Source organism: Aotus nancymaae, unplaced genomic scaffold (genome assembly GCF_030222135.1).
Source record: "Aotus nancymaae isolate 86718 unplaced genomic scaffold, 86718_ANA_hifiasm-v0.15.2.pri h1tg000108l, whole genome shotgun sequence".
In the NCBI taxonomy this organism is placed as follows: Eukaryota; Metazoa; Chordata; class Mammalia; order Primates; family Aotidae; genus Aotus; species Aotus nancymaae.
In genome coordinates this window covers 40,336,942-40,363,404 of record NW_026988523.1, presented here as the reverse complement: position 1 = coordinate 40,363,404, position 26,463 = coordinate 40,336,942, and the positions used below count along the sequence as shown (strand labels likewise).

The window sequence follows — 26,463 nt, the reverse complement described above, 5'->3', positions numbered from 1 at the left end:
CTTGAACAAGTAATTTCACCTGTCTGGGCCACAGCTTCCTCAATTTTAAAATGAAGAGATTGGACTATATTGTTTCTAAGGAGTTCCCAGTTTAAAAGTCTCTGATTTCAAACATCGAAGTATTTATTCATTCTGCACATATTTACTAAGTGCTTTATCACACACCAGACACTAACCTGGGTTCTGAGTGTGTGGTAATGAACAAAACAGATAAAGGCTTCTCCTGGAGCTCACATTCTAATGAGAGGAGTGGGGAAGTCAGACATAAAACAAACAGGTAAACATACATTAATAGTACAATGGAGAAAAATAAAGCAGGAAAGGGACATTAGGTGTATGGAAGGGGTGATGGGTTATACTAATTGATCAAGAAGACCTCCCTGATAAGGTGACATGTGAGTAAAGACCTATAGGACATAATGAGGCATGATGTGGGTCTGTGAGAAAGAACATTCCAGAAATAGGAAATGAAATAGGCTCTGGGCAGTATAATTGGCATGTTCAAGGAAGAGCAACAGTGACCCAAAGCAAGCAAGGAAAAGCAGTAGGAGATGAGGTCAGAGAGAGTGAAGAGCAAGATCATCAAGGTCTTGTGGCATCTTGTAGAACATTCCAAAGGCTCTAGCCTTTACTCTGATTGCAAAGGGAAGCTAATTAATGTCTGATTTTGAGAAAAGAAGTGACAAATATGACACATAATTTTAAAAGATCCCAACAGCTGTTGTGGTGAGGAGAGACTATAGGGTGGCAAGGGTGAGTGCAGGGAGGCCAGTCAGGAGGTTATTGCAGTAATTCAAGTGAGAAATAAGTAATGGTGGCTTGGACCAGGGTGGTAGGAGTAGAATATCAAGAAGCAGTCAGATTGCTGGGTGCATTTTAATGTAAAAGCAGGATTTACTAAGGTTTGGTATATTTGAGGAGTCTCTGTCTAGGGTGATATGGTTTGGCTGTGTCTCCACCCAAAATCTCATCTTGAATTGTAATCCCCACATGTCAAAAGTGGGGCCAAGTGGAAGTAACTGGATCATGTGGGCGATTTTCCCCATGCTGTTCTCATAATAGTGAGTGAGTTTCACAAGAGCTTCTGGTTTTATAAGCGTCCAGCACTTTCCCTGCTTGCACTCACTCCGTCCAACCACCATGTGAAGAAGGTGCCTGCTTCTCCTTTGCCTTCTGCCATGATCGTAAGTTTCCTGAGGCCTCCCTGGCAATGAGGAACTGTGAGTCAATTAACCCTGTTTTCCTTATAAATTACCCAGTCTCAGGTATTTCTTCATAGCAGCATGAGAAAGGACTAATTCATAGGGTCTGGAAGCTAAAGGGTGGGCGGAAACTCCATAGCCTCCTTAAAAATCAATGTAAATTATCCAACAGAGGAAGCTGCTAAATTTCAAATGCAAGAAAAAGTTTGCACAATGATGCTGTGTCCCAGGAAAATGGAAGGCTTTTTAAGGGCACTCACCAAACTGTCAAGGAGACTGTCAGTCATGTTTTTAATCAGCCTGGAATGGCTTCTCTGAGAAGGTTACATCCGTCTGGTAACTACACTGGGAAAATAGCAGAGCAGGACATGTCAGCTATCTCCACTGACCACTAATCTGAAGTTTGCCTTTCTGAGAACTTGTATTGCAAAACAAAGTGAGTGTTTTACTTGCCATAGGAGAAAAGGGAAGAAGACATGGAGACAAGAATACAAGTTCATTAGAAGAAGAGTATTCAGTTTCAAGAAGAGGGCACTCAACTTACACTCCAAATCCCCATCTCTCCTCTCCCCCACATCCTGTCCATTACTACCTTCTCAAAATCTTCATCAGTGAAAAGAAACTGACCCCAGATAGCTCAGTCTACACCCCAACCAATACAGCCCTGAAAAGGTAAACAGAACGTTGTGGTTATAATGTTTTATTACAAAAATAATATATGATCATTATTTTAAAATAAAGAAAGAAAATAGGTCATCAATAATTCCATCACCTTGAAACAATCACTTTCAATTTGTTATTAGAGGTTAGTCTATTTTAACATTTCTGAAATCGTATAGACTTACATGATTGTTCTCATGTAACCTGTAACATAAGCATTTCTCATGTTGCTACGATCTATACAAACCACTGTTAACAACAGTGGTTTGATTAATTGTATTGGCTATGTGGATGTGGAACAGAAGATTCTTGATATCAAGAGGGCTGAGGCACAGAAGGTGCAGTTGGTCATCTGGGGCCATATTGCCTGTGGCTTTCAGGGCACGAAGCTTCGGGGACTCAGACGACTCTGAAAGAGTTCTTCTCTTTTGGAACTGCAGCATCCCTTCATCTTCCCTAAGGGGAACTTAGTCCAGGAAATAACAAATCCTCGCCTCTCTAATTCTCTTCTAATTCTCTTCTCAAATTCCAGGGCAAGTCAATGGAGACTTAATGTGGTTCTGGTAATTGAGCTGTTTGTTCTTCTGGAGCTTTGGACTGCATACACAACGAATAGGTGATTTTGTTCTCAGCTTGGAAAAGGCAGAAACCAGCTGTAGGGATCCACAGAGAGGGCATAGGAAAGAAGATGTTTAAGAGGCCAGGCATGGTGGCTGATGCTGGTCATCCCAGCACTTTGGGAAGCCAAGGTGGGCAGATCACTTGAGGCCAGAAGTTTGAGACTGTCCTGGCCAACATGGCGAAACCCTACCTCTACTTAAAAAAAAAAAAATAGAAAAATACAAAAATTAGCTGGGCATGATGGCACACGCCTATAATCCCAGATACTTGGGAGGCTGAGGCACAAGAATCACTTAAACTTGGGAGGTGGGGTTTGCAGTGAGCCAAGATAGCACCACCACACTCCAGCCTGGGCGACAGATTAAGACTCTCTTTCAAAAAAAAAAAAAAAATGTTAAAGTAAAAATTTGAGGAACAGTATACTTTTAAAAAGTAACTTGAGTAAGAAGCAATTCACGAATTGGGCAACCCCAAACCAAAAGAAGTTTAGTGTTCCAGTGGCAAAATGTCACAGGCAAGTATTTATTGGGAAAATGTGGAAGCACAATAAAGACATTTAATTGATTTTCAATTACATAATTGTTTTGGGGGTGGGTGGGTGTCTTGTTAGAAAGTCCTTAGCCACATAATTATATCTTAGTGGGCTGCTTATAATTGGCTGGGGTTGTCTCATTTCTAACATAAACAGTTAAGTTTTGACTATGCTTGTAGTATGACCCCAGTGAGTTTTGCTTATGTTTGTAGTTTAAGCAAAGTTAAAGCTATTTCTAAGGCCCAGGTGGTTTTGTTTGCTCAGGATTTTTTCCAGTCTCCATTTCAATTTTGTTTTAACAATTCCCCTCTTTTTGTTACCCACTCAGCAAGCTGAGAGTGTGACCACATGGCACAACGTTACTCTCAGTTATTACTGTTGGCATAGTTGTTGGAAGGAAGAGTCAGGTAGAGGTTCTTATCGTCCTCAGCAGGTGCCCTGGGGTTCAGAGTCATGTAGCCGCCGTCAACCGTTTCATAGTCATTGTTGATTTCTTCATGTTGTCTCGCTCTGATGGCAATCGTTTGACGTCCAAGTGACTGCAAGAAAGCATTTAAAACTCATAAGGGACTTCAATGCACTAGGGAGGTAAATACAATAACTATAAGGAGAATAATAGCCGAGGATTGAAAAATTCCTCTGAGCAAAGATTCTCGAGAGCCAAGACTTAACCAACTGAATAAATTAATGAATATAAATAAATATCAGGTGATGAAAAACTCATATTTGTTCTTTAAAGTCTTTTAAACTTTAGGAGGCTATTGTTTTGGACTAAGCTCCTGCACTAGCCCCAAACAGAACAGATTAAAAATCAAAATGGAATCACCCATGCTAAAGTTTTAAGTCACCAAACAGAAACTACATTGTTATCTGGCCTTTAGAAAAATCAGGAGAGAGGGATAACAACCTAATTTCCCAAACAGGCCAGTTTCAATTGGCATGTTTTAATCCTTACAAAAAAGTAACCTGATGTTAATCAACCAGTTATTTATTATTCTGTTTCACTATTCCTCTCTTTTGCAACTTTAACCAACTTTAAAATAGCCAATCCACTTTAAATTCTTTGTTTCTGCTTTCTTCAGACCTTTTTCTGTCTTTAAAGCCAATCTCCTCTGCTGTAACTCACTGGAAACCTTATTCTAATTTAAGGAGGCAAGTGTTGCCCAGTTCTAGAATCACCATAAAGCCAACTGAGATTTTTAAGCATTTCTTTTGACATCAGTGGGAACACAAGCTCCTCCTTGTTAAGCTGCGAAGGTATCAAGAACTTCTATTTTAGGGTGTTGTTGAGGCTAACTTGGCTCATTTTCTATTGTATTGCTTGAGAGCAATTCAGGGTATTAGTCTATTAAAAAACCGAAGTTAATATTTGGAGCAAATTATGATCTTAGTTTTTGAGTTTAGAGGGCAGCTAGGTGAAACAATTTCTAGATGTGAGTTTGAAGCGAGTTTAAATGGTGTACTGAAGATGGCAGTTGCAATGTGATGTGATTTTCTGGTTTGCAATTTGAATGTCTCTGGTTATATCATTAAATATTCTGGTAAACTTTCTCAGTGACCCATATAGCAGCAGGCATTGAGATTGTCCATACGTGCTCTGTTGTCGTGATTTTTCTGAAGCTTACAGACACCAGTTTCAGTTTGCAGAGCTTTGGAAAAGGGCACTTTTAGTTTTTAGTTGAAAAAAAATTCAGGAGTCAATCCAGTTTATACGGAGATAATAAAACCTCAAAGAAAATGAACAGGCCTAGAATTCAACAATGGGTACACAGTAGTTTTCTACTAAAATATAATTGTTTTTATTCTGGTGAAAAATATTTTCATTTTCCATTTTTACCAAAAATTAAAGTTTTTTGCAAAAATAAATCTAAGTATTACCTATTTTTGGTTATAATCCAACTTGAATTTCACTTGTGTTTGCAGTTTAAGCAAAGATAAGTCTATTTCTAAGGCTTGGGTGGTTTTGTTTGCTCAGGAGTTTTCAGGCCCAGTCTCCATTTTAATTTTGCATTAACAAAGGCAAAAACTGAGGAAACAGGGGAGAAGGGATGGGGGGCAGGAGGAGGGAGGAAAAGGAGGTGGCTGGGATTACTCACCTCAAATTGGGCAGCCTTCACAGGATCAGTGGAACTGGCTGTGGGGGAAAAGAAAAAGATTATCCAGGGCACTGCTATAGAAAAGGGCCTGCCCGTGCTGATGCTGAGGCTGCAAAACCATAACTAGACTCAAGGCAAGGACTGCTGACCCCTTGACACAGTCCTGTAAGGTCAAGGGCTAAGTAAATATGGCTTCATGTACCCACCCTTGGGGTCACCCAGCCACAGCCTTCCCCATGGGCCACACTGGCAGAGGGAAGCAGTCACTTGGGCCTCATTCTTTTTAGGGAATTGCTGAGTTTTCCTGGAAGCAAACCAGGCAGCTTGGGGATCTGAGATATTGGGGAAGAGGTAGGGGAGGGGTGTTCAGCATCAGAGTGAAGAAAAGTCCAGATTTTTGCTGACCACATCAGGGAGAGAAGGCTGAGGGCCATTTCCACATTGTTCAAATGTAGTGCATCTTTGTTGGAACTTTGAAGAATATACTATTCCATGACATTAAAAAGGAAGACAGAGTGAGAGTGAGAATGAAACAGGAGGGAGGGAGGGAGGGACAGAGGAAGGAAGGAAGGAAGGAAGGAAAGAAAGGGAAGGAAAAGACTTTCTCTGGTTAGTGTTCAAAACATACCTAATTGCCTCAAGGAAGGAAGGAAGGGAGGGAGGGAGGGAGGGAAGGAAGGAAGAGCTTTCTCTGGTTAGTGTTCAAAACACAGCTAATTGCCTCATGTTTTTGTCATAAACTGACTTAGCCAGTGTGAAAAGCAGCCTCGGTATCTGAAAGTCACATTTCTCAGAAGCTGGGAGGTGTCTGAGACAATGCATCTAGTCTCTTCTCTCACCCCCTGAACACAGAGAGTCTTTACTGCCATGCTCCAAATTCTACAGCAAACCATATTCTGAATTTCCATTCTAATACAGTCCCCAACAATACCAGCAACCCAGCTTGCCTTTTGGGAAACAATTTTTAAAAAGTAATTTGTGCAGCCCCAGTGCCTAGCTGCATAAATGCCTTGTGAAATGTGCTTACGCCAGTATAGACAGAACCACACAGCAAGGCAGCTAATCCAGTTGCTTGGACTTTTTTTTTTTCCCAGATCTTCTGGCAATGTCTGGGTTTAGGGCCCGGGCCAAGTGGAAACTGATAACAAAAGGGATCATGAGGAGCTACTAACCCGAAATCCGCTTTTTCCTGCAGTAGATCAAGGCCACTACAGCAGCAACAATGGCCGCTACAGCAATCCCAGTGACCACGGCCACGGTGATCCCCATCCGCGAAGAGCTGCTCACTCTGGGCACTAGGGAAGACAGGATGGGCAGCACTCTCCTTGTCCCATCTCCCCCCTCCTCCAGTGCTATGTCCCAGTGCTTGTCACCCAAAGCTCTTCTGTGTCTGAGTCACTCACTGATGCAAGACTCACCACATCCCGAGCCACATCTGCACAGGGTTTCTGTGGCTGGAATTGTGCCTCCTCCCTACCCAGGTTTCTCCACCAAACTAATAAAAGTGCACGGTGAGCATACAGGAGCAGAGGGAAGAGTTCCCCTTAGCCCTCAGGGGCAGTGGAGAGCTGAGTCCTCAGGGGCAGTGGGGAGGGTGGCCCCATAGCTTCCCATAGCTGGAGGCATCATTACTCTATGGAGCACAGCCTTGAACAGTCCACGACATGCCAGGCCTTCTGGAGTGAATGGCTATACCATGAGTCATGAGAAGAAACGAGGGGAACCTCAGCTCTAAGAATGCCCAGGAGCTTAGGGCACCTCCACATCAATGAGGGAACTCTGCTTCACTGCCATCTTTAGTCTGGGGCCTGCGTTTCAAAGTGGAACAACAGCCTGGCCACCTATTACTTGAAACCTGAGGACTCCAAGCTCTGGCCCTTACTCCTGCTCATTGGCCAATACTTAGCCAGGTCTCCACAGCTCTCCTTTTTGCTCCAGCACCCAATTTTGCTGCTATGGCCTTTCTCAGATCTCCATGTAGGCCCATGTGACCTTGGCCCTTGTCCATCCTTCCTCTCTCTCCCTGCATCTTGGCAGACTCCCCATACCTTGGACAGTGATGGTCACAGGCTTGGAAGAGCGCAGCGTGTGGCCTACGCTTCCGGTGCAGTAGTAATCACCACTGTGACTGTGGTTTGCTTGTGGGATGGCGAAGCTTGTGTCCAAACGGGAAAATTTCTTGGATTTTCCATTCTGGAAGAATGTAACTTTGACCAGAGGCTTGTCTTTCCAGCTGTGGCACCTCAGCATGATGGTTTCTCCCTCTTGGAACTCCAACCTAGGGGTCTGGATCGCCAACCACTCTGAAAGACACAAATATGAGAAGAAAAAGTTATAAGGCTAGATTCCAAGGGTGTGTCAGTCTCATTCTCAGAGGTACATTACTCACAGAACTTGACATGATGTCTGGCAGAGAGAAATGAAGATGCTTCATGACAGATGTGAGCATTCTCTTATAGACAATATATGGTATTTATATCTATAGGTCCTCTAAAAAACAGAAGTTTTCAGAAGTTTCAAGGATGTAGAACAGATATTTAAAACAATTCTGAGGAATTTAAAATACCATGTTTGAACAGAGAAATGAGTGCATTTCAGTAACTATAGAGGTTACTCAACAGGACCTGAAGCCATCAGTTCTTGTGGTCTGGAGATTACTAATTTAATGGTAAATTTTGTACAAGCTTGGGGAAGTGAGGGTGAGCAGCCACCAACTGTATTTGCAATAAAATAGAGCCTTTTTTCCCTCTTTTTTCCACATGTTGTTGCTGGTTTTAAAAAAATAGACCCTTAATCATGCCTCACCCACCCTGTCTTAGTCTGTCTTAGGCTGCTATAACGAACTACTGTATACTGGGTGGTTTATAAACAACAGAAATTTATTTCACCCTGTTCTGGAGGCTAAGTCCAAGATCAGGTGCTTGCAGCTTCTTTGTCTGGTAAGAGCCTACTTCTTGGTTCACAGAACTGAGGCTTCTTGCTGTGTCCTCACATAGTAGAAAAGGACTTTGAGCTCCCTTGGCCCTCTTTTATAAAGGCACTAATCCCATTCACAAGGGCTCTGCCTCATGACCTAATCACCTACCCAAAGACCTCACCTCCTAATACCATCATCCTGGGGGTTGCTATTTGATTAATTCACATCATATGAATTTTGGGGGCACAGAAATGTTCAGTCCATACCACACTCTCAATCTTCCATCCACATAAGAAATGAAAAGGTATGACTTTTGAATTCACACAGGTGAATTCAACATTCAGTTGTGACTCTGAAAAAAAAGGAATTCAAGAAAAAATTTAAACTTAAAATAACTTTTTCTTTTTTGCCTACAAACATCCTCACTCCCAATAATTCCTTCCCTTCATTGATGGCAGAGTAACCAGATTCCAAAATTCAGCTACCTCAGAAGACAAATCTATTAACCAAGTTTCAATAAACTTAATAGAGAAGAAAATCAAATTGCTCTAACATAGAAATACATATAATTTATTCTATCTTATTTAAATAAAAATTTATTTAAGAAAACGGTATTTTATATATGAAAGGCCAGGTACCGTTATTGAGATGGCATGAAATAGAAACTAAAGTAAGGATTGGGATTTTGGCTGTGCTCTTGGGTCTAATCAGCTTCATTTCTTTGTACAATGGATGGGTGGGACCAGGTAGTTTCTCTGTAACAACCCTTCAGACCTCAATTTTTTTTTTTTTTTTTTTTTTTTTGAGACAGAGTTTTGCTTTTTTGCCCAGGCTGGAGTGCAATGGTGCGATTTTGGCTCACTGCAACCTCCACCTCCCAGGTTCAAGGGATTCTCCTGTCTCAGCCTCCTGGGTAGCTGGGATTAGAGGCATGTGCCACCACACCAGGATAATTTGTATTTTTGTAGAAACAAGATTTCTCCATGTGGGGTCAGGCTGGTCTTGAACTCCTGACCTCAGGTGATCCGCCCACCTCGACCTCCCAAAGTGCTGGGATTACAGGCATGAGCCACCGCACCCAGCCCTCAATTTTTATTATGTATATTTTTTCATTTTCATAGGAAGGGTTAGAAGTACTATCAGCTGTTTCTGGGAAGCCAGTACAGAGAGGAACTATGATGTCATGGGCAGCTTTGGAGGCTGACTCAATGTTTATTCCCCTCATCAACAGAAAATGAATCCACTGCCAGGATCTCTCTGGTACAGCAGCAGCCTTAAAGGACCACAAAAACATCACCCTCTCAGTGAACAGGAGAATCTAAAACACTGAATGTTTACCTGTGACCATCGCTGGGGTTTATGCACCAAGAGTGCAGCTCAGGTAAAAACAATAGAAATGTGCTTATATTTTCAGACATTGGAAGCAGGTAGAAACAGTATTTAAGCCAGGCTTGGTGGCTCATGCCTATAATCCCAACACTTTGAGAGGCTGAGGAGGGAAGATCACTTGAGGCCAGGAGCTCAAGACCAGCCTGGGCAACATAGTGAGACCCTCTCTCTATAAAAAGAAATAAAAATAATTAGCTGGGCATGGTTGGTGGTGTGCACCTAAAGTCCCAGCTACTTGAGGAAAAAGAAAGAAAGAATATTATCTTCTAGGAGCATTTTCTCTAGTCTTTTTAACTGAACACTGTGAAATATTGGCATAAACCTAAATCAGATTATGTGACTCCTTTAATTAAAGCCATCTCAACTTAGGAATAAAAGTCAAAATAATTGCAACAGCCTACCAGCCTCTGCTTGCCCTCCCCTCACCCTCCCCTCACCTCTGACTTCATCTTCCAGGCTGAATTCTGCACTCCCACCTCCTCACACCTGTCTGGCAGCCTTCCACCTTAGGGCCTTTACAGGTCTATTCCCTCCAGCCTCTCTGGTTTACCACACAGCCTCAGGAGAAAGGTAGTTTTTTAAAGTAGGGATTTCCTTCTGCTTCTCTCACACTCAGCTGTCTGTGGCCTTGTAACCCTCTTGCTCAATCAAGTCTGAGGCAAAAACAACCTAACATATACTGAGGAAATTACTAGCAATTCCTCCCACCCCCAACACACATGCTAAGCAAAGTGGGTGAGTGAAATGGGGAATGAATGAGATCAACAGTGCTTCCCTCCCAGTAAGCAAGCTACCCGGCTTTCCTGCAAACCTCTGCCTGTAAACAGATTTCATCCATCCTGGCCCTCCCAGGTCCACCCCAGGGCCTTCCTCCACTGACCGGAAAGCACAGTAAGATGCACAGGGTCGCTGAGGCTGGTCCGGCCGGTCTGGCACCTGTATTCCCCGCTGTGGTTGTTGTTGGCCTGGAAGCTGTAGCTGGGCTGCATTTGGGTGGGGATGAGATTCCCATTGTGGAACCACTGAGTGGAGTCGTTCTCAGGACTGTGAGCCCCCTGGCACGTCAGAGTCACAGAGTCCTCCTGGAGCACGTTGATCCAGGGGGGCTCGAGCTTCAGCACAGCCTTCGGGGGAGCTGCTGAGAGGCAGAGAGTGGAAAGGGATGTGAATAAATAACCCTGAAGGTACTGTGGATGCCAAAGGAACTCCCAAGGGAGGTCAGGCACCAAAGATTCCTATTGTAGACTCAGTTCAAGATCTGTACTTGCAGCAGCCTCATTCCCTTGGGTCTTCAGTGGCTCTAAGAAGCAAATCCCAGACCCCACTAAAATAGGGGAACTGCCCATGCTGAACCCAAGCCTGATTCTCAGTGGCACAGGCATATCCCCCCAGAGTAAACACACATCATATTATGAGGAAATAACACAGTCAATACAAGGAAGTAAAGAGCATACTCACCAGCTTGACTGTCTGCAGAAGCTGTAAAAAAGAAGGCAGTGGGTCAACACTGAGCAGGAGAAGATGGCTGCAAATTTAGCAGCATATGTGAATGGGGCCTGGGAGGTGAGCTTAGGCTCCTCCTTCTCCAGAACCCATCTCAAGATCCTGTTTCCAGTTATTCTCTTATACGAGTATTCACTTCACATGTCCCCCTTATCTCATTCCCTGTCCGTCCTCATGGCTACACAGTACACATGAATGTTTGGTGCAGAATGGACTTCCCAGGTACTACGACACTAGCTCTGAGTTCTGACCTTAGGAACCATTGGACACTTAAGAATTCAGGGTCCTTTCTCCTCTTTCAATCTATTGTCTGCTTCCAGGGCTCAGTCCTGCTCCGTACCACACTGGTGCCTGGAGTCCCGGCAGTAGCAGTGGCTGAAATTGCCCTATTTCAGAATGACCCTCACTCACCCAGCAGCAGCAAAACCGTCAGTAGCTGAAGCAGCCATAGGTTGCCAGGACATACATTCTGGGACATTTGGGTCTCCATAGTCATTCCACACTCTGCCAAAGTCTAGTGGGGTTTAAGAGACAAGCTTAGAAAAGAGGAAGGAAATGGTTTCATCTTCTTGTGCAACTGTCATCAGTCCTCAATTCTGTTTCTGTTAACCAATTAGGAACAATTCCAGGTAGGAGTTAAGTCGGCTTTACAGATAAATGTATTATGTACCCCTCTGTGTCCTTGTGAAGACTCCAGGAAGGGGTTACTGTTGTGCTGGTCGGTATACTCCTTGTTAGAGTATTCTTTTTTGTTTAAGGTAATTCCTGGTCAAAATCTCATCCAAAGGCATTAGAGCAGTTTGCTTCCAACAGGAGCCAACAATGACCAGCAATGCACCTGCTGGAGAAGTGAGTGCCAGAGCCTGGGAAGAAGATAATGTCCAGCTATTTTTACCCAAAGTAGAAAATCACCTTTTTGGCCAGGCACAGTGGCTCAGACTCTAATCCCAGCACTTGGGGGGGCCAAGGTGGGAGGATCACCTGAGATCAGGAGTTTGAGGCTAGCCTGACCAACGTGGCGAAACCCCATCTCTATTAAAAATACAAAAATTAGCTGGGCATGGTGGTGGGCACCTGTAATCCCAACTACTCAGGAGACTGAGGCAGGAGAATCACCTGAACCTGGGAGGCAGAGGTTGCAGTGAGCCAAGATCGTGCCATTGCACTGCAGCCTGGGCAACACAGTGAGACCCCATCTCAAAACAAAAAAGAAAATGAAAATTATCTTGTTTTTCACAATAGTTTATCCTACTGAAATTCTCTTTCCTTGAAGCTGAAACCTTTTCTCCCCCAGAAACTGTAAGTGGTTTTCCTTCTGTTTTCCATTACAGAAATTGTGAGGAACTGCCCATGCAGAGCAGTTGATTTGCACACACATTTATATATTTCAAAAATGGAACACAAATAATGGGGTTATAAATTGGCAAACATTTTTGAAGAGGATTTAGGCACTATTTATTAAAAATTTGAAATTTGTAAGTCTTATCACCTAATAATTCCATTTCAAAAAATGTCCAAAAGAAACACTTAAATGTGAAAAAATTATCAACAAGAGAATTCATTGCAGTATTGTAATATATAAGGAGAAATGTCAAGATTAGAAGGTAATAGAGACAGTTCAAGACCTTCCTGGGTAACAGAGTGAGATCTCATCTCTATAAAATTAATAAAAAGTAAAATGGGGATTTTATTTATTAAATAAATACAATTTATTATTTTTATAAATTTAATAAAATAAAATAGCAACTGCCTTATGGAGTTGTTTTGAAGGTTAAATAATGTCAGGTAAATTAATTGTATAAAGTACTTACAATAGACACTAACAAAAATATCAGAAAACATGATATTTTCTGATAGTTTAAATAATTTAATACTATCTTTATGCTACTCTTTTTTGGATGGGCCTTCGAGAAGACAGTGATACCCCTGTATTTAGATGGTGTATTTTACCTGAAAAGGGTGGTCATTCCCAGTGTCTAAGGAAGTATGTTCCCCAGAGCAGAGATTCCGAGGGGAATACCCACACACTGAACATTAAATTACTACACACTTCATTACTACACTGGCAAAAGAATGTTATGCTCACATATGCAGTTGCAATGGAAGCAGAAAATTGTTCTCAGGTCATCTATACTCTGCTCACCCAAGAGATATACTATACCCCACCTCAGTCCAACTGTAAAATTTCAGGACAATGATTTTGTACCTAAGGCAGCCTTTAAAATACACAAATATGTTTAAACTTTTCCTAAAACTTTTTTGTTTTGTTTTGTTTTTTTTGTTGTTGTTGTTTTGAGAATGAGGTCTCACTATATTGCCCAGGCTGGTCTTGAACTCCTGGACTCAAACTATCCTCCCGCCTCTGCCTCCTTAAGAGCTGGAGTTATAGGCATGAGCCACAGAGTCCAGCACTTTTCCTAGAACTTTTCTCAGCACTTTATAGCAGTATATCCTGCCCAATCACCAAGACCACATCCTGAGTGACTCCTGAGGACTCTCTGTGGCAGGGACTTAAACGTTCTTGGTAGTCAGATAAAGCTATTCTCAGCAAGGAGAAATTTCCTAGAAATCAGCCACAAATAATTGTAGATTCTTCAGACTTTTCGTAATACTTTGTATTCCTCATTCCTAAGTAACTATTGTATTCTCTGTGATTTTTATATTTTTTTATAATTTCTTTAATTTGTTTGTTTTTCATTGTCATTTAGTAAAATCTCTTGAGAGTCCCAGCCTGTTCTTGGGAAATCAAGAGAAGGGATTTTTGTCCACTCTTTGGCCAAAATGTTGAAAGAGAATTGGCATATGCCCCAGAGACCTATTATGGCAGGGTCAGTGGTTATTAAATAAGAAGATTCTAGAGGGAAATTGTGATGTGGGACTGAATCAAAGCCTCTAGGTCAACCACCCTCTCCCATTGCACAGCAAAGCATGAGGTGCACTGTGCTGTTAGAGTGTTGAAGTAGGCGTCTCCTTTCACCTAGATAGTGCCGTAGCACTCACATTCCCAGGGCATCTATCTCTGGCTTATGTTCTCAAAAGACAGGTTGCCTCTTCATGTTGTTTCATTAACAAAATCTCCTGTTTGAGATGACTGGGATGCCAGCGCCCACACAGAACCAACAATGTCAGCACAAGAAAGGCTACTCCTGCTTTTTTGTTTGTAGGAGTTCCTTCCTTAGTGGAGTTCTAGTTTGACCCCAAGCGGGAGGGAGTCTACATTTAGGATTTTATTGTTACTTTTCAGATTGAATCCAGTTGAGGGAGAAAGACTGGCACATCAGAGAGATTTACCACTGAAGCAGAGCTAAAGAGATGCTGTGGAGTAACGAAAAGGAAACACGACCTATAATCAGCTGAAGTGGAAATAAATGCAAGTTGTGGAAACGTGATACTTTACGCACATGCCCTCCTCCGCTCCCAGGCGGTGGCTGTCGGTATTAAAAGAGACAAGGCAAGTAAAAGCTACAAACTCTCTGCTCATAAGTGAGAAATAAACGATAATTTGGGGTCACCCCAAAGACAATGTCATTAGAGGATATTGTGTTTGAGGCCTTGAGAACTGAGGGGAAATCTAAAATTAGAAATAATACTGTTTCAGTTTCCCAGGATATCAGAAAAGCCATTTTTTTAGTACTAAAGTAGATAGGAAACTATTCAGTACTACACAACAAAGAACTCAGGAGAATCAGGATTTAAGACACAGAGAAATTTGATATTAAGAGGTTCTGGCAAATTCAACCTGCTTGGACTTCTGAGCAGTCAGTAGTTGCTTCCAAAACTTCAGCTCTAGCTTTGCCGTCCCCCTTACTCTACTTTTGCCCTCTATATTAATATTTTCCTCTCCCACATCAGCATCTGAACCTGGACATGACCCCTAGTTTTTGGCTTGTTACTGCTCACAATGTGCTGTGAGTGCATCATAGTCTTACCACACTGCAGGTAGAGACAGGACAGAAATTGGAATTCAGACTAGAGAATGGACGAAAAAGGCATTTTTGAGGAAGAAATATAAAAGGGAACCCAGTAAAAAGTTAAATGGCATATCAAAAGCCATTTTTCCCCTTCTAGGGAAAATTAGGAAAGGGTATACTTTTCTAAGAGAAAAATGTGTGTGTGTGTATGTGTGCATGTGTGTATGTGTGCATGTGTATATGTGTATGTATCTGTGTGTGTGTGTGTGTGTGTGTGTGTAAATTTGACCTAGCAGAGTACCATGACTCCTCTCATTTAGTAGAAGGGCCCAAGATTTTATTTTTGTTTTTTGGGGTTTTTTTTGTCTGTTTTTGCTATTGAGAAAGGAAGGCAATAGAATTTACAAAGAACCTAAGAAGATTAGTTGTTTTTGTAGGCTTCATAGACAGGCTTTGTAAAGGAACAGTCCTTGAGAGAAGAAATATGTACTTGAATTTAATATTTAAATATACGATAGACAGGAGAAGAGGAGTTCACTCCAGGAAGGTTCAGGGCCCTCGTGTGTACGCATCTCCTGGTGACTTGTTCTGTTATTTCAGATTAGTGGACAGAACTGCAGCAATTCCTTTGTAGGAGAAAATCCTACCAGACTTGGATTTTTAACAGTCCTGCTGTAAGATTTCCTAATCACTTACCCCAACACATTTTCCAGAACTTACAGAAATTCTATTCAGCACCCAGATCTCAGGAGCATCATTCCTGTGGTGTTGAAGAGGGTTTCAAGCTTAGTGAGAAAGGTCTACAAAAGTTTAAGGCTTATGATAACTTGTGAACAAAGTCAGGAATGAAAACAGTATGGCTTACAAAAGCAAATATATAAAGTCTTCCCCCATCTCTGGAAGAAGTTCATATATAGTAAACTCTCCCTGAGGCAGGAGAGTTGAAATGTGTCTGAGTGCAACAGCCAGTGGAAAAGACTATCTCCTTCCATTATTATATTGGGCATTGTTATTTTTTGTGTGATTAGACATGCCTCTGACCCATTAGAATGACAAAGTGCAAACAGAGCCTCAGAGGGGTGTCCTCAGGTACGACTGTGAGAATTGCCTGGGAAACAGCCTCAGAGCTCCCAGGCGACAGATTTTCATTCATTCAGCAAGTATTTATTGGGTGCTTACCAGGCACTAGACTGCTCTAGATGCCTCAGATACATTTGTAAATAAAACAGACGAAATCCCTACATGCAGAGAGCTTCAATTCTATTGGAAAGAGACATAAAGTAAACAATAAACACATTAAATAAGCAAGTATATAATACATGAAATGATACAAAGTATGGGAGAAAAAAAAGCAGGGAAAGGGGATTCGAAGTGGAAGTGGATTGCAATTTTAAATAGGGTAACAGTTGAGCAAAGATTTGAAAGATGACGGGAACCAAGCTCGAGGCTATCTAGTGCAAGAACATTTCTAGCAGATGGAACAATCAGGCAAGGAACTGAAACTGCTTTATGCCTGGAATGTTCCAGGAGTTGTTTGGAGTGAAACTGAGGGAGGGAGCGAGCAGTAGGAAATGAAGTCAGAGAGGAAAAATACACAAGACCTCATAAGCATCATGAGATTGTTCACTGACACGAATGAAATGGGGAACTTTTGGGAGATTTTGAGCATAGGAGTGACATGATCTGACATGTTTTTAAAGCCCTCTGCAGCACCATTCTGATTGCTGTCTTGAGGAAAGATTGTAACAGCGCAAGGGCAGAAGCAGTGAGACAAGCAGGTCACTGTTGCAGTCAGCCAGGCATGACAAGATGGAGGCTAGGACTAGGGTAGTAGCACGGAGGTGGTAGGAAGTCTAAATCCTATGCATATTTTAAGACAGAACAACTGGGCACAGTGGCTCACGCCTGTAATCCCAGCACTTTGGAAAGCCGAGGCGGAAGCATTGCTTGAGCCCAGGAGTTTGAGGCCAGCCTGGGCAACATAGCAATACCTCGTCTCTACAAAAAAATCAAAAACATTAGCCACCAATGGTGGGACTACTTCTGTAGTCCCAGCTACTCAGGAGGCTGAGGCTGGAGGATTGCTTGAGCCTGGGGTGTCAAGGCTGCAGTGAGCTCAGGGGGGTGTGCAGTGCGGTGCAGTGCAGTGCAGTGATCATACCACTGCACTCCATCCTGGGTGACAGAGCAAGACTCTGTCTCAAAAAATAAAATGAAAATGAAAATAAAAAATAAAATGAAGATAAAACCACCAGAATTTCCTGATAGATTAAATATGGGAAGGGAATGAGTCCAAGATCTTTCATCTAAATGTCTCAGTTGTTTATTGCACCATAAAAAAACCACCCCAAAACTTAATGGCTTAAAACAACCAATTTCTTATTATCCCTTATGCTTCTTCTGTGGGTTGACTGGGCTCAGTTGGGCATTCTTGTTTGGGGTCTTTTATGCTACTGCAGTCAGACAGTGGCAGAGTCTTATGCAGATTTGAATGCGGGAGATGACCTGGGAGAATAATGCTTCTTGTGTTGATTGGCATAAACATGGGTAGAGGATATCATGATATATTCAAGACGAGTAATGCCAGCAAAGCTATGAGAGTTGGCATGTAGAGGACAGTGGTAATCTGGGGCTCCCTCTTGATCCCTGTTAACAAAAGGCTGGTTGTAAGTCCTGAGTTAATTCTGTGTGTTTATTCCCGAGATGGAGTTGAGGTTGCCTAGAGAAGCCAAGCATTCATTACTCCAAATATATGGCCTTTCTTGACCCTAATTAAGTGAGTTAGGGTAGAAGTCCTGGGTAATCTAATTACTAATTAGAAGGGCTCATGGATCCCTACAATTACTAATTCCCCAGAGAGGCCAAGACCAATCTTGGCCTCTCTGGGGAATTAGTAATTGTAGGGATTCATGAGCCCCACACATTGGGTACCAGAATGTAGGGAACCAGCCCTGCATCACCCGTGGGTACCTGAGTTCGGTGGGACAAAGGAATGAGAAAAAGACAGATTAAGAGAGATAGTGGGACCGGGGGGCCATCACTCATTACTTTGGAGGAGACAGTGAAGGCCCTGAGCTGTGATCATCCACACTATTTATTGATTACAATCACTTTGATCTATTATAGGGTAGGGGTGGAGTGATGGTTGAGTGAATCAGTGAGCTGGAACTGATGTGTCATTCTAAGAATTGATAACAGTGGCGGCTTGGGAGTTTCACAAAACAAGAACATGTGGTTATCTTTAACTTATTATCTATGTACAGCTGGTGGAACCCAGACCTTACAAGGAGCCTACAAGTCTGGCTACATTATAGTGCTACAAAGGGGTTTTACGTCCTTGAGCACGATGTTTATGGTAACAGAGCCTGTGTCACCCTGCGCTGGAACATGAGGCATGGAGAAGCCTTCCTCCTCCAAGGCCTCCTGCGACCCTCTGCAGTTGGTTGTTCCTGGTTTATGTGTTACTCATAACCAATTTATGTAGGCACTCTGTAAGTCCTTTCTCCTTTGCTGCTTTTCTCAACAAGTAACCTTGTACATTGTCTTCCTCTAGAACTTTGCTGTCCAATACGATGGGAGTCACCAGCCACATATGGCTATTGAATTGTGGTTAGTCCAAACTGAAATGTGCTACAAGCATAAAATATACACTGGCTTTTGAAGACTTAGTATTAAAAAAAGAATACTAAATATCTCATTAATATTTTATACTAATTACATGTTAAAATATTATTTTGAATATATTGGTTACATAAAATATTAATAAAATTACTCTCGGTTCTTTTTACTCTTTTTAATGTGGCTACTAGAAAATTTTAAAATATACATGTGATTTATATGATATATGTATTGGACAGAGCTGCTCTTATACCCTTGATGGGATACAAGACATCTGGAAACTCATGTGTAAGATCCCTCCAAACCCTTCTTAGAAGCATTGCACTCCTTCCCCATATGGTCAGAGTTTCATGATCTCATCTCTCTTAGAGTCAGAAATCCTAGAACCCTCAGGCTTCTGAGAGTTCCAAGCTTGAATGCCTTTGCCCCTGCTCCCAGGTTTTTTGTAGGTAGAGGTTTGCAAACAAAATTTCTTTATTTTGTTGTAACCTGGTCACTCTCACATGTATAACAGGTTGCTCAACACCCTCTTAAAATCTCTTCATCCCAAAAGATTAAAATCTCTTTGTAATCTATTTTTGGATTATTTCATTAGTATAACCTCAATTGTTTGTTTAGTATTACCACAATCCGTCTTAACAGCTACAGTTATCCTTTACCATAATGAAATTGTTTCTGCCACAGTTTGGCTCCTAGGGGTTCAAACTGACATTACCTAAATAAGCACCAGAACATTCCTAATCTCCCTGGATGCAAGAGTACTGAAGTGCCGCATCTTGTTTCAAAAATTTGATTTTATGATAGATTTTACAACAGGTTTATGCATTGCCAAAAACAAGGAAAGAAAGAGAAAAATGTGGAGGATGACATCTGATGACAGCTAATTGCAGCTGCCAACACTAGAATTTAAGGGCAGAAGGGTTATTTGTAAATCACAGGAATACAACATTGAAATCCAGCTCCTTCATTTTACCAATAAGGAAACCATGACTCAGACAAAAATTGTGAGTTGACCCAAGGCAGACCTCTCCCATGCTACTATACCTCATTGTCTCCATTCACTCATCTGCACTGGCTACTCAAGGCTTATATTTTATTATGTCCATGTACCTAATTGTCTCTGTTGTTAGTTTTTCCATAAATCAAGAGTAAGATCTTCAGAATGAAAGTTTCTCTAGGGCAGAAATTCTAATAGATTCATAATACTTTTTTGCTAAATTGGGTAAATGGGCACAAGAAGACAAGAATACTCACATTTGTTGAGCATCAGACTTTATTATAAATACTTTTTTTTAATGCAACATCAGCTATCTATCTAATATCAGTTTCTCTAAAATGATATTTGGGGGTAAATTTCCCCCAAAGATTAGTTTTTTTATATTGCTTCATTAGAAGATAGGAGGAGAAAATTCTTGCAGGCCAGAACTTTACTTAAAGAGCACACAGTGGTCAGGCGCGGTGGCTCACACCTGTAATCCCAGCACTTTGGGAAGCCGAGGCAAGGGGATCACAAGGTCAGGAGATTGTGACCATCCTGGCTAACGCAGTGAAACCCCATCTCTACTAAAAATGAAAAAAATTAGCCAGGTGTGGTGGCGGGCACCTACAGTCCCAGCTACTTGGGAGACTGAGAAAGGAGAATAGCTTGAACCTAGGAGGCGGAGGTTGCAGTGAGCCAAGATCGCACCACTGCACTCCAGCCTTGGACAACAGAGCAAGACTCGATCCCCACTCCGACCCAAAAAAAGAGCACACAGTATCTTCATCAACTTCTAAATAAATCAACAATTTAGTCCCTAAAGTTTAACACCATTGCATACAATCAAGATGACATTTGCCTAGAAAATTGTCAAAGCAACTGGCACTAAAATGCTCATCATGGCTCAGAGAACAATGTTTACATTCCCATTGCTGACTGATTTTTGAACAATACAGATTGCGTTTAGTTCTCCACCCCTAGTATCAAAATCAGGCAGGTCAGCCCAGTTGATATGGTTCTATGGGGTCATGGATGGATGGATGGATGACTATTGGTATATTGATAGCAAAACTATCTATGGCAAAAAATTAAAAATAAACTTTAAAAATCATAGCTTTCTGAAAGTATTTTTAAAATCTCTATGGGAAGGTGCATAAATTTTAAGTACAAATGAAGAATTGTGTTCAGGAGAGAGTATCAGGTGTCAAAGCCAGATCATTTTTCCAAATTGATTATTAAGAAACCCTAAGAGTTTGAGAGTTGGATTACAGATCAGTGGAAGAGTATCAAGGTAAATAACAAAGGCAATATCAGTTGCTGTTTGCTGATTATAGCTTGACTCTCTATATTAACTGGAGTTGTGAAGTAGATAGGCATCCCCACATAAAGGACTTGGAGAAGAAGAAATCACTTCCTGTTAAACCTGACAGGATAAATTTGTTGCTAAATATACCTCTAGACCAGTGCAGTCCAACAGAGATATGAGAAATTCAATTTTGCCTTTTTAAAATTGATTTTAATAATATATTTTATTTAACCCAATGTATTAGTGTTCTAGAGCTGCCATAACAAAGTACCAAAAACTGGGTGGCTTAAACCACAGAAATTTATTGTCTCACAGTTCTGGAGGCCAAAAGTCCAAGATCAAGGTGTCAGTAGGGTGAAGGCACTAGGGAAAGGTCTGTTCCAGGCCACCTTCCTGGGTTCTGGTAGTTGCTTAGTGTATAGCAGCAGAGCTCCAACTTTTCATGGTGTTCTCTTTGTCTATATGTCTGTCTTTCTATCCAAATTTCCCTTGTTAAATTAGGATGCAAGTCATATCAGATAGGGGCTCACTCTACTCCAGTCTGACCTAATCTCAACTATGTAGAAAGCAGAGATCTCATTTCTAAATAAGCTAACACTTGCAGGTACTGGGAGATAGAATATCAACATATGTACATTTTATTGTACATCAAGTACAAGTCAATAAAGCTGTAAGAGGAAGTTAATTGTAAAAATATTTAAATACTACAGAAGGACAAATGACAGAAATCCCTACTCATCGTATCATATCATGAATTTCAGGGAGTTATATGAAAAATACATACACATGATTTATTATCATCTATATGATTATACTTTGATTCCATTTACTTTTTTAATGAACTACTTAGTTATCTATGACTGCATAATAAATTACTGCAAAACTTACCAATTTAAGCTAACAAATACTCATTATGTCACAGTTTCTGTGGGTCAGGAATCCAGGAGCAGCTTAGCCTAGCCTCATGGTTCTGGCACAGGGTCCTCATGAGGTTACAGTCAAGCTGTTGGCTGGGGCTGCCATTATTTGAAGCTTCAACTGGGGCTGGAGAACCCCATTCCAAGCTCATTTAGATGGTTGCTCACTTAGGTAGCCTTAGCTCCTCCACATGTGGGCCTTTCCATAGGCTGCCTGTATGTCCTCCAAAACGTCTACTGGCTTCTTTGAAATAACTGTGTGTTCTCTCAAAATGACACTTGGCTTCCCTGGAAAGTAAATCATGAGAGAGACAAGAGAGAAAGAGGGACAGGGAGACTAAGATGAAAGCTATAGGCTTTTAAAACCTAATCTTGGGCGGGATATACCTTCATTTTTGCCATATCCTATTTTCACACAGACAAATTATGATATGATGTGGGAGTGATCTGTAGGGAATGTAGACAGAAGAAGGTGTGATAATCAGAGGCTGTTTTAGAGGTTGACTACCACAAAAGCATAACTGGCGTATATACTTACCTACTCCTCCCTCATCCTTTTAAACTGCCGCATAGCGTTATGTAGCTCATAAACAGGCTCTTAACTATAAATATGTGGCATATTTCCTAATTTTCTATAATAGAGACAATGAAGCAATGAAGATACAACATTGCCAATGGTTGCAAATATTTGAGTAAGATAAATATCTAGATTGGATTTGTTAGGGTTAAGAATAAACAGTTAAAATGTAGATACATTCTTCCAAATTTTTATTTAAAAACTTTGTAGTATTAGAGTAGGCAGACAGTCAGAAATGAGCAGGCAAGGGAGCCCCCTGGAAAAAGAAGTCCTGGAGATGCTGCCCACTACAGTCAGTGCTTCCCACTGACAGCCAACAAAAGGACAATGGCCAGATTGGCTACATTTGGCCTTGTGGTTAGGCTCCACCAGCTCTGAAGGGGACTTATCAGGCCCTAGCTGGAGATAATCATGCTAGGAATTTTCCCCACTGGTGAACACAGACAGTCCTCCAGAAACTTGCTCTAGAGTGTATTTTGCTCGTTTTAATAGTAAAAACACACCCCTAGGTGGAGATTTTAAATGCTAATTAGACCTGCACCATGTATACCAGTGTGTACAACCACAGAGCATGCATACCCAAAGGGACCTCCTGAAACATGCTTGCAAGTGACATGTTTGTCACTTTTCATGAATAATTATATAAGATATATACTTTTATATATCTTTTTATAAGATATATAAAAGATAGATACTTTTATATATCTTTTTGTAAGATATATAAAAGATATATATTTTTATATATCTTTTTATAAGTCTTTTCATGAATTATATAAGATTCATAATATATATAATTATATAATTATTATATGTATATGTATTATATGTATGTATATATGTAGTATATGTATATGTATATAATTATATGTATATATAATTATATATACATATAATTATATAAGATTCATAAATATAAAAGATATGTATTTTTATATATCTTTTTATAAGCCTTTTCATGAATAATTACGTAAGATTCTCATAGAGAGGGGCACCCAGCACTACTTGCTGCTGGCTCATCTTTCAGAGTGTAGTATCTAATTAAACAGACACTGCTACTACAGTTTTTTCTGCTGGGTCAGGTTGGAGATGTTTTCTATTCCTCTCTAGGAATGTACTTTGTCTTTCTTCAATAAACTCTACTACTTAACCTTTGTTATGTGTCTCTTGGCTGAATTCCTTCTTCCAAGTTAAAAAGAACTTAGGATTCCCACACTTTTCAGTAACAGTCCTATAATTTCACATTCAAAAAAGAAGGATAATAGTGACCATTTTCTCAGACCTTCAGCAACACTGCACTACCAAATATTTAAAATAATAATATATCAAAGGCTAAAAATATCACAAATTGGAAGTTTGCATACACGGATGGACATGTGATAAAGGATACATAATAGGATGTTAAAGACAAAATCTAGATGGTGAGTTTGCAGGTTTTATTAGTTTCCCAGGACTGCTACAACAAATTATCACAAACTGGTTGGCATAAAATCACAGAAATTTACTCTATCACAGATCTGCAAGTTAAAAGTGTGAAATCAAGATGTCAGCAGGACCATGCTCCCACTAAAGTCTTCCCATGCTTCCCACTAGGGAAGAACCCTTCTTTGCCTCCTCCTGCATTCTGCTGACTCCCAAATATCCTTGACATTCCTTGGTCTTTGGCAACATGACTTGAGTCTCTGCCTACACCTTCAGATGGCCTTTTCAGTGTATTTCTGTGTGTCCTCTCCTGGTTTTTACATAGATAACATTTACCTTCACTTTATCCACAGGCTATCCACCAAGCTGCAAATGACAAAACACACTTGGAGAATATTTTGCAAGAGTGCTTGCAGAAATATCTGATTAAAGACTAATACATCATCAACATCCCAAAAATGAGTATGTAAGATTTCTCATTCTACTATAAATATATGTAAATTAAATAAAATTTCAGAAACATAAATGAGAGTACACAACCTCAATTTTTTTTTTTTTTTTTTTTTTTGAGATGGAGTTTTACTCTTGTTGCCCAGGCTGGAGTGCAATGGTATGATCTTGGCTCACCTCCACCTCCATCTCCCAGGTTCAAGTGATTTTCCTGCCTCAGCCTCCCAAGTAGCTGGGATTACAGGCATGCATCATCACAGCTGGCTAATTTTTCATATTTTTAGTAGAGACTGGGTTTCTCCATGTTGGTCAGGCTGGTCTCAAACTTCTGACCTCAGTTAATATGGCCACCTTGGCCTCCCAAAGTGCTGGGATTATAGGCGTGAGCCACCGCACCTGGCCACAACCTCAATTTTTTCCTTTTTTAATTATTTTATTTTTTTACAATTTTAAAAAATAAAATAGAGATGAGGTTTCACCATGTTGGTCAGGCTGGTCTCGAATTCCTGACCTCATGATCCACCCGCCTCGGCCTCCCAAAGTGCTGGGATTACAGGCATGAGCCACCGTGCCCGGCCAACCTCAATTTTTTATACACACAGCTCAGGATCTTGAACCAGTGACACAGCGAGAGCACTTGATGGCATAAGTGTCAACCTCTGAAATCAAAGATTCTGACAGGTGGCCAAAGCAGTAGAAAAAGATGCCCTCAGCAGAAATAAAAGTCACCTTTAAATCACAAAGATTTTGCTAGTAGAAGGATTGCCATGGCAAAGTCCTGGCCAATTCTTTATATGAATAAGTGTCTCGCTTTGTGTATATGCATCCATTGTTAGTGAGCATGTTGTTCTTGTTGTTCCTTGTGTGAAAAACATAGAAATCCTCTCAATGAGGCATCTTGTTGGCCCTTTGCCAAAACACTCTAGTTTTCTAATTCTCCTCCCTTTTTGATCCCCTCTACTAGAGACCAGACTGTATGCCCTATTTATGAATAGGAAAACTCAGCAACAAGGAGGAAAGTGTCCTCTGAAACCAAATTTAGCCCCAATACTGTTCCATCAGCAGGAAAACTGCCATTCAGTCCCTAAGATCTTTTAAGACACCCATTTTTCCTCCAATTAAAATGGTACTTAAATAGTAAGGAGATTTTATGTCTGGAAGTTAACCACAATCACTGACTAAGAATAAATGCTTTCGTCTAGGTGGCAGATTATAGAATTCAACCGAGTACATTCCCTCCATTAATGGGCCTTGCCAAATACAACTGTTGCATAGTCTTTCCTGAGATCCATCTATCGGGGAGCCAAGTCCCGATCGCGTGCCTGGGAGCCGGCGCCCTTGGCCGGTGCGTTCGGTGCGCAACCGACGGACCGCGCGGGCGGAGCGGGCGCCGAGTGAACGCAACCGGCTGGCTCTGGCGCGGACGCCCCGGCGTCCCTACCCCGGACCCAAACGGTCCGCGGGGTGCCGGCCGCCCCTGCACGCCCCCGCCCCCGCCCCCGGGCCTCCGCCGGCGGGACCCCCGCAGGGCGCGCGCCCACCACGTTCTGGGAGCAGCGGCCTGGCGGTTTCGCCCTCGCCTCTTCCTCCTGTCGCGATCCCCGCGTTGGAGACAGCAGACAAGGCGCGCGGGGAGGTTCGACGCCACTCGGGTAGCTGTCGGGGTCCCGGTCTGGATCCGGGTGGGATCGCAGGGTGCTTTGTTGGGTGTCGGGTTAGGTCGCGCCACCGGTGACGGGTGTCGGGTGTCGGACAGCGGGCGGGCACGTGCCGGGCGGGCCCCTGCGGTCGGTCGGCGGAGGGGATCAAGGCAGGGCTCGGTGTCCGCGGTCGGAGTGGGGTGTGGCGTCCCGGCGGCTGTCGCCGTCGTCCTCGTTAGTATAGTGGTGAGTATCCCCGCCTGTCACGCGGGAGACCGGGGTTCGATTCCCCGACGGGGAGGCAGCAGTCCTTTTTGGGCCGCCGCCTCGGACCCAGCCTTTGTGCCCACCCTATCCTCCCTCCGCCCCCCAGCTAGCCGCAGGGCGCCAGCTCGGGCCCGGACAGCCTGGCCCCTTGCACCCCGTGGTCCCCTTTGCCCCCTGAGCCCCCGTGGCCCCCCGCACCTCTTGCCTTTTCTTGTCGCCGGCCGCTTAGTCGCCACACGGTGGCGACCTCCTCTCGCCCCCACGGCGCCCAACGAGCGGCCGGCCCAAAGTGGCTGTCGGAAGAGGCTCCCTGCCTCGCACGGGGCCCGGGGCCCGCGGCCCGGTGGGAGGCGGAGGAGTGAGGACCCTGTGGGCGCGCAGCGGCTGTGGCCCCGCCGGGCACCTGGTGGAGAAGGGCTCTGGCGGCCCCGGGCGGCGAGGGAGAGAGAGCGCCCCCAG

General features: G+C 42.4%; 1 protein-coding gene across 2 annotated transcripts; it reads right to left on the bottom strand.

The window, feature by feature from the left end:
• Positions 1-1,886: 1,886 nt before the first annotated feature.
• On the bottom strand, positions 1,887-11,445 carry FCGR2A (Fc gamma receptor IIa). Of its 2 annotated transcripts, none has more exons than XM_012449595.2 (7): positions 11,332-11,445; positions 10,876-10,896; positions 10,298-10,555; positions 7,160-7,414; positions 6,284-6,406; positions 5,112-5,149; positions 1,887-3,554 (listed from the first exon to the last, which is right to left on the bottom strand). In XM_012449595.2, exons 1-7 carry the CDS (start codon positions 11,414-11,416, stop codon positions 3,381-3,383), a joined length of 954 nt encoding a protein of 317 aa, XP_012305018.1. In that variant the 5' UTR covers positions 11,417-11,445; the 3' UTR covers positions 1,887-3,380. The 2 variants fall into 2 exon arrangements, with proteins under 2 accessions (XP_012305018.1, XP_012305019.1); XM_012449596.2 differs by having other exon boundaries at positions 10,298-10,552.
• Between the last annotated feature and the right edge of the window lie 15,018 nt (positions 11,446-26,463).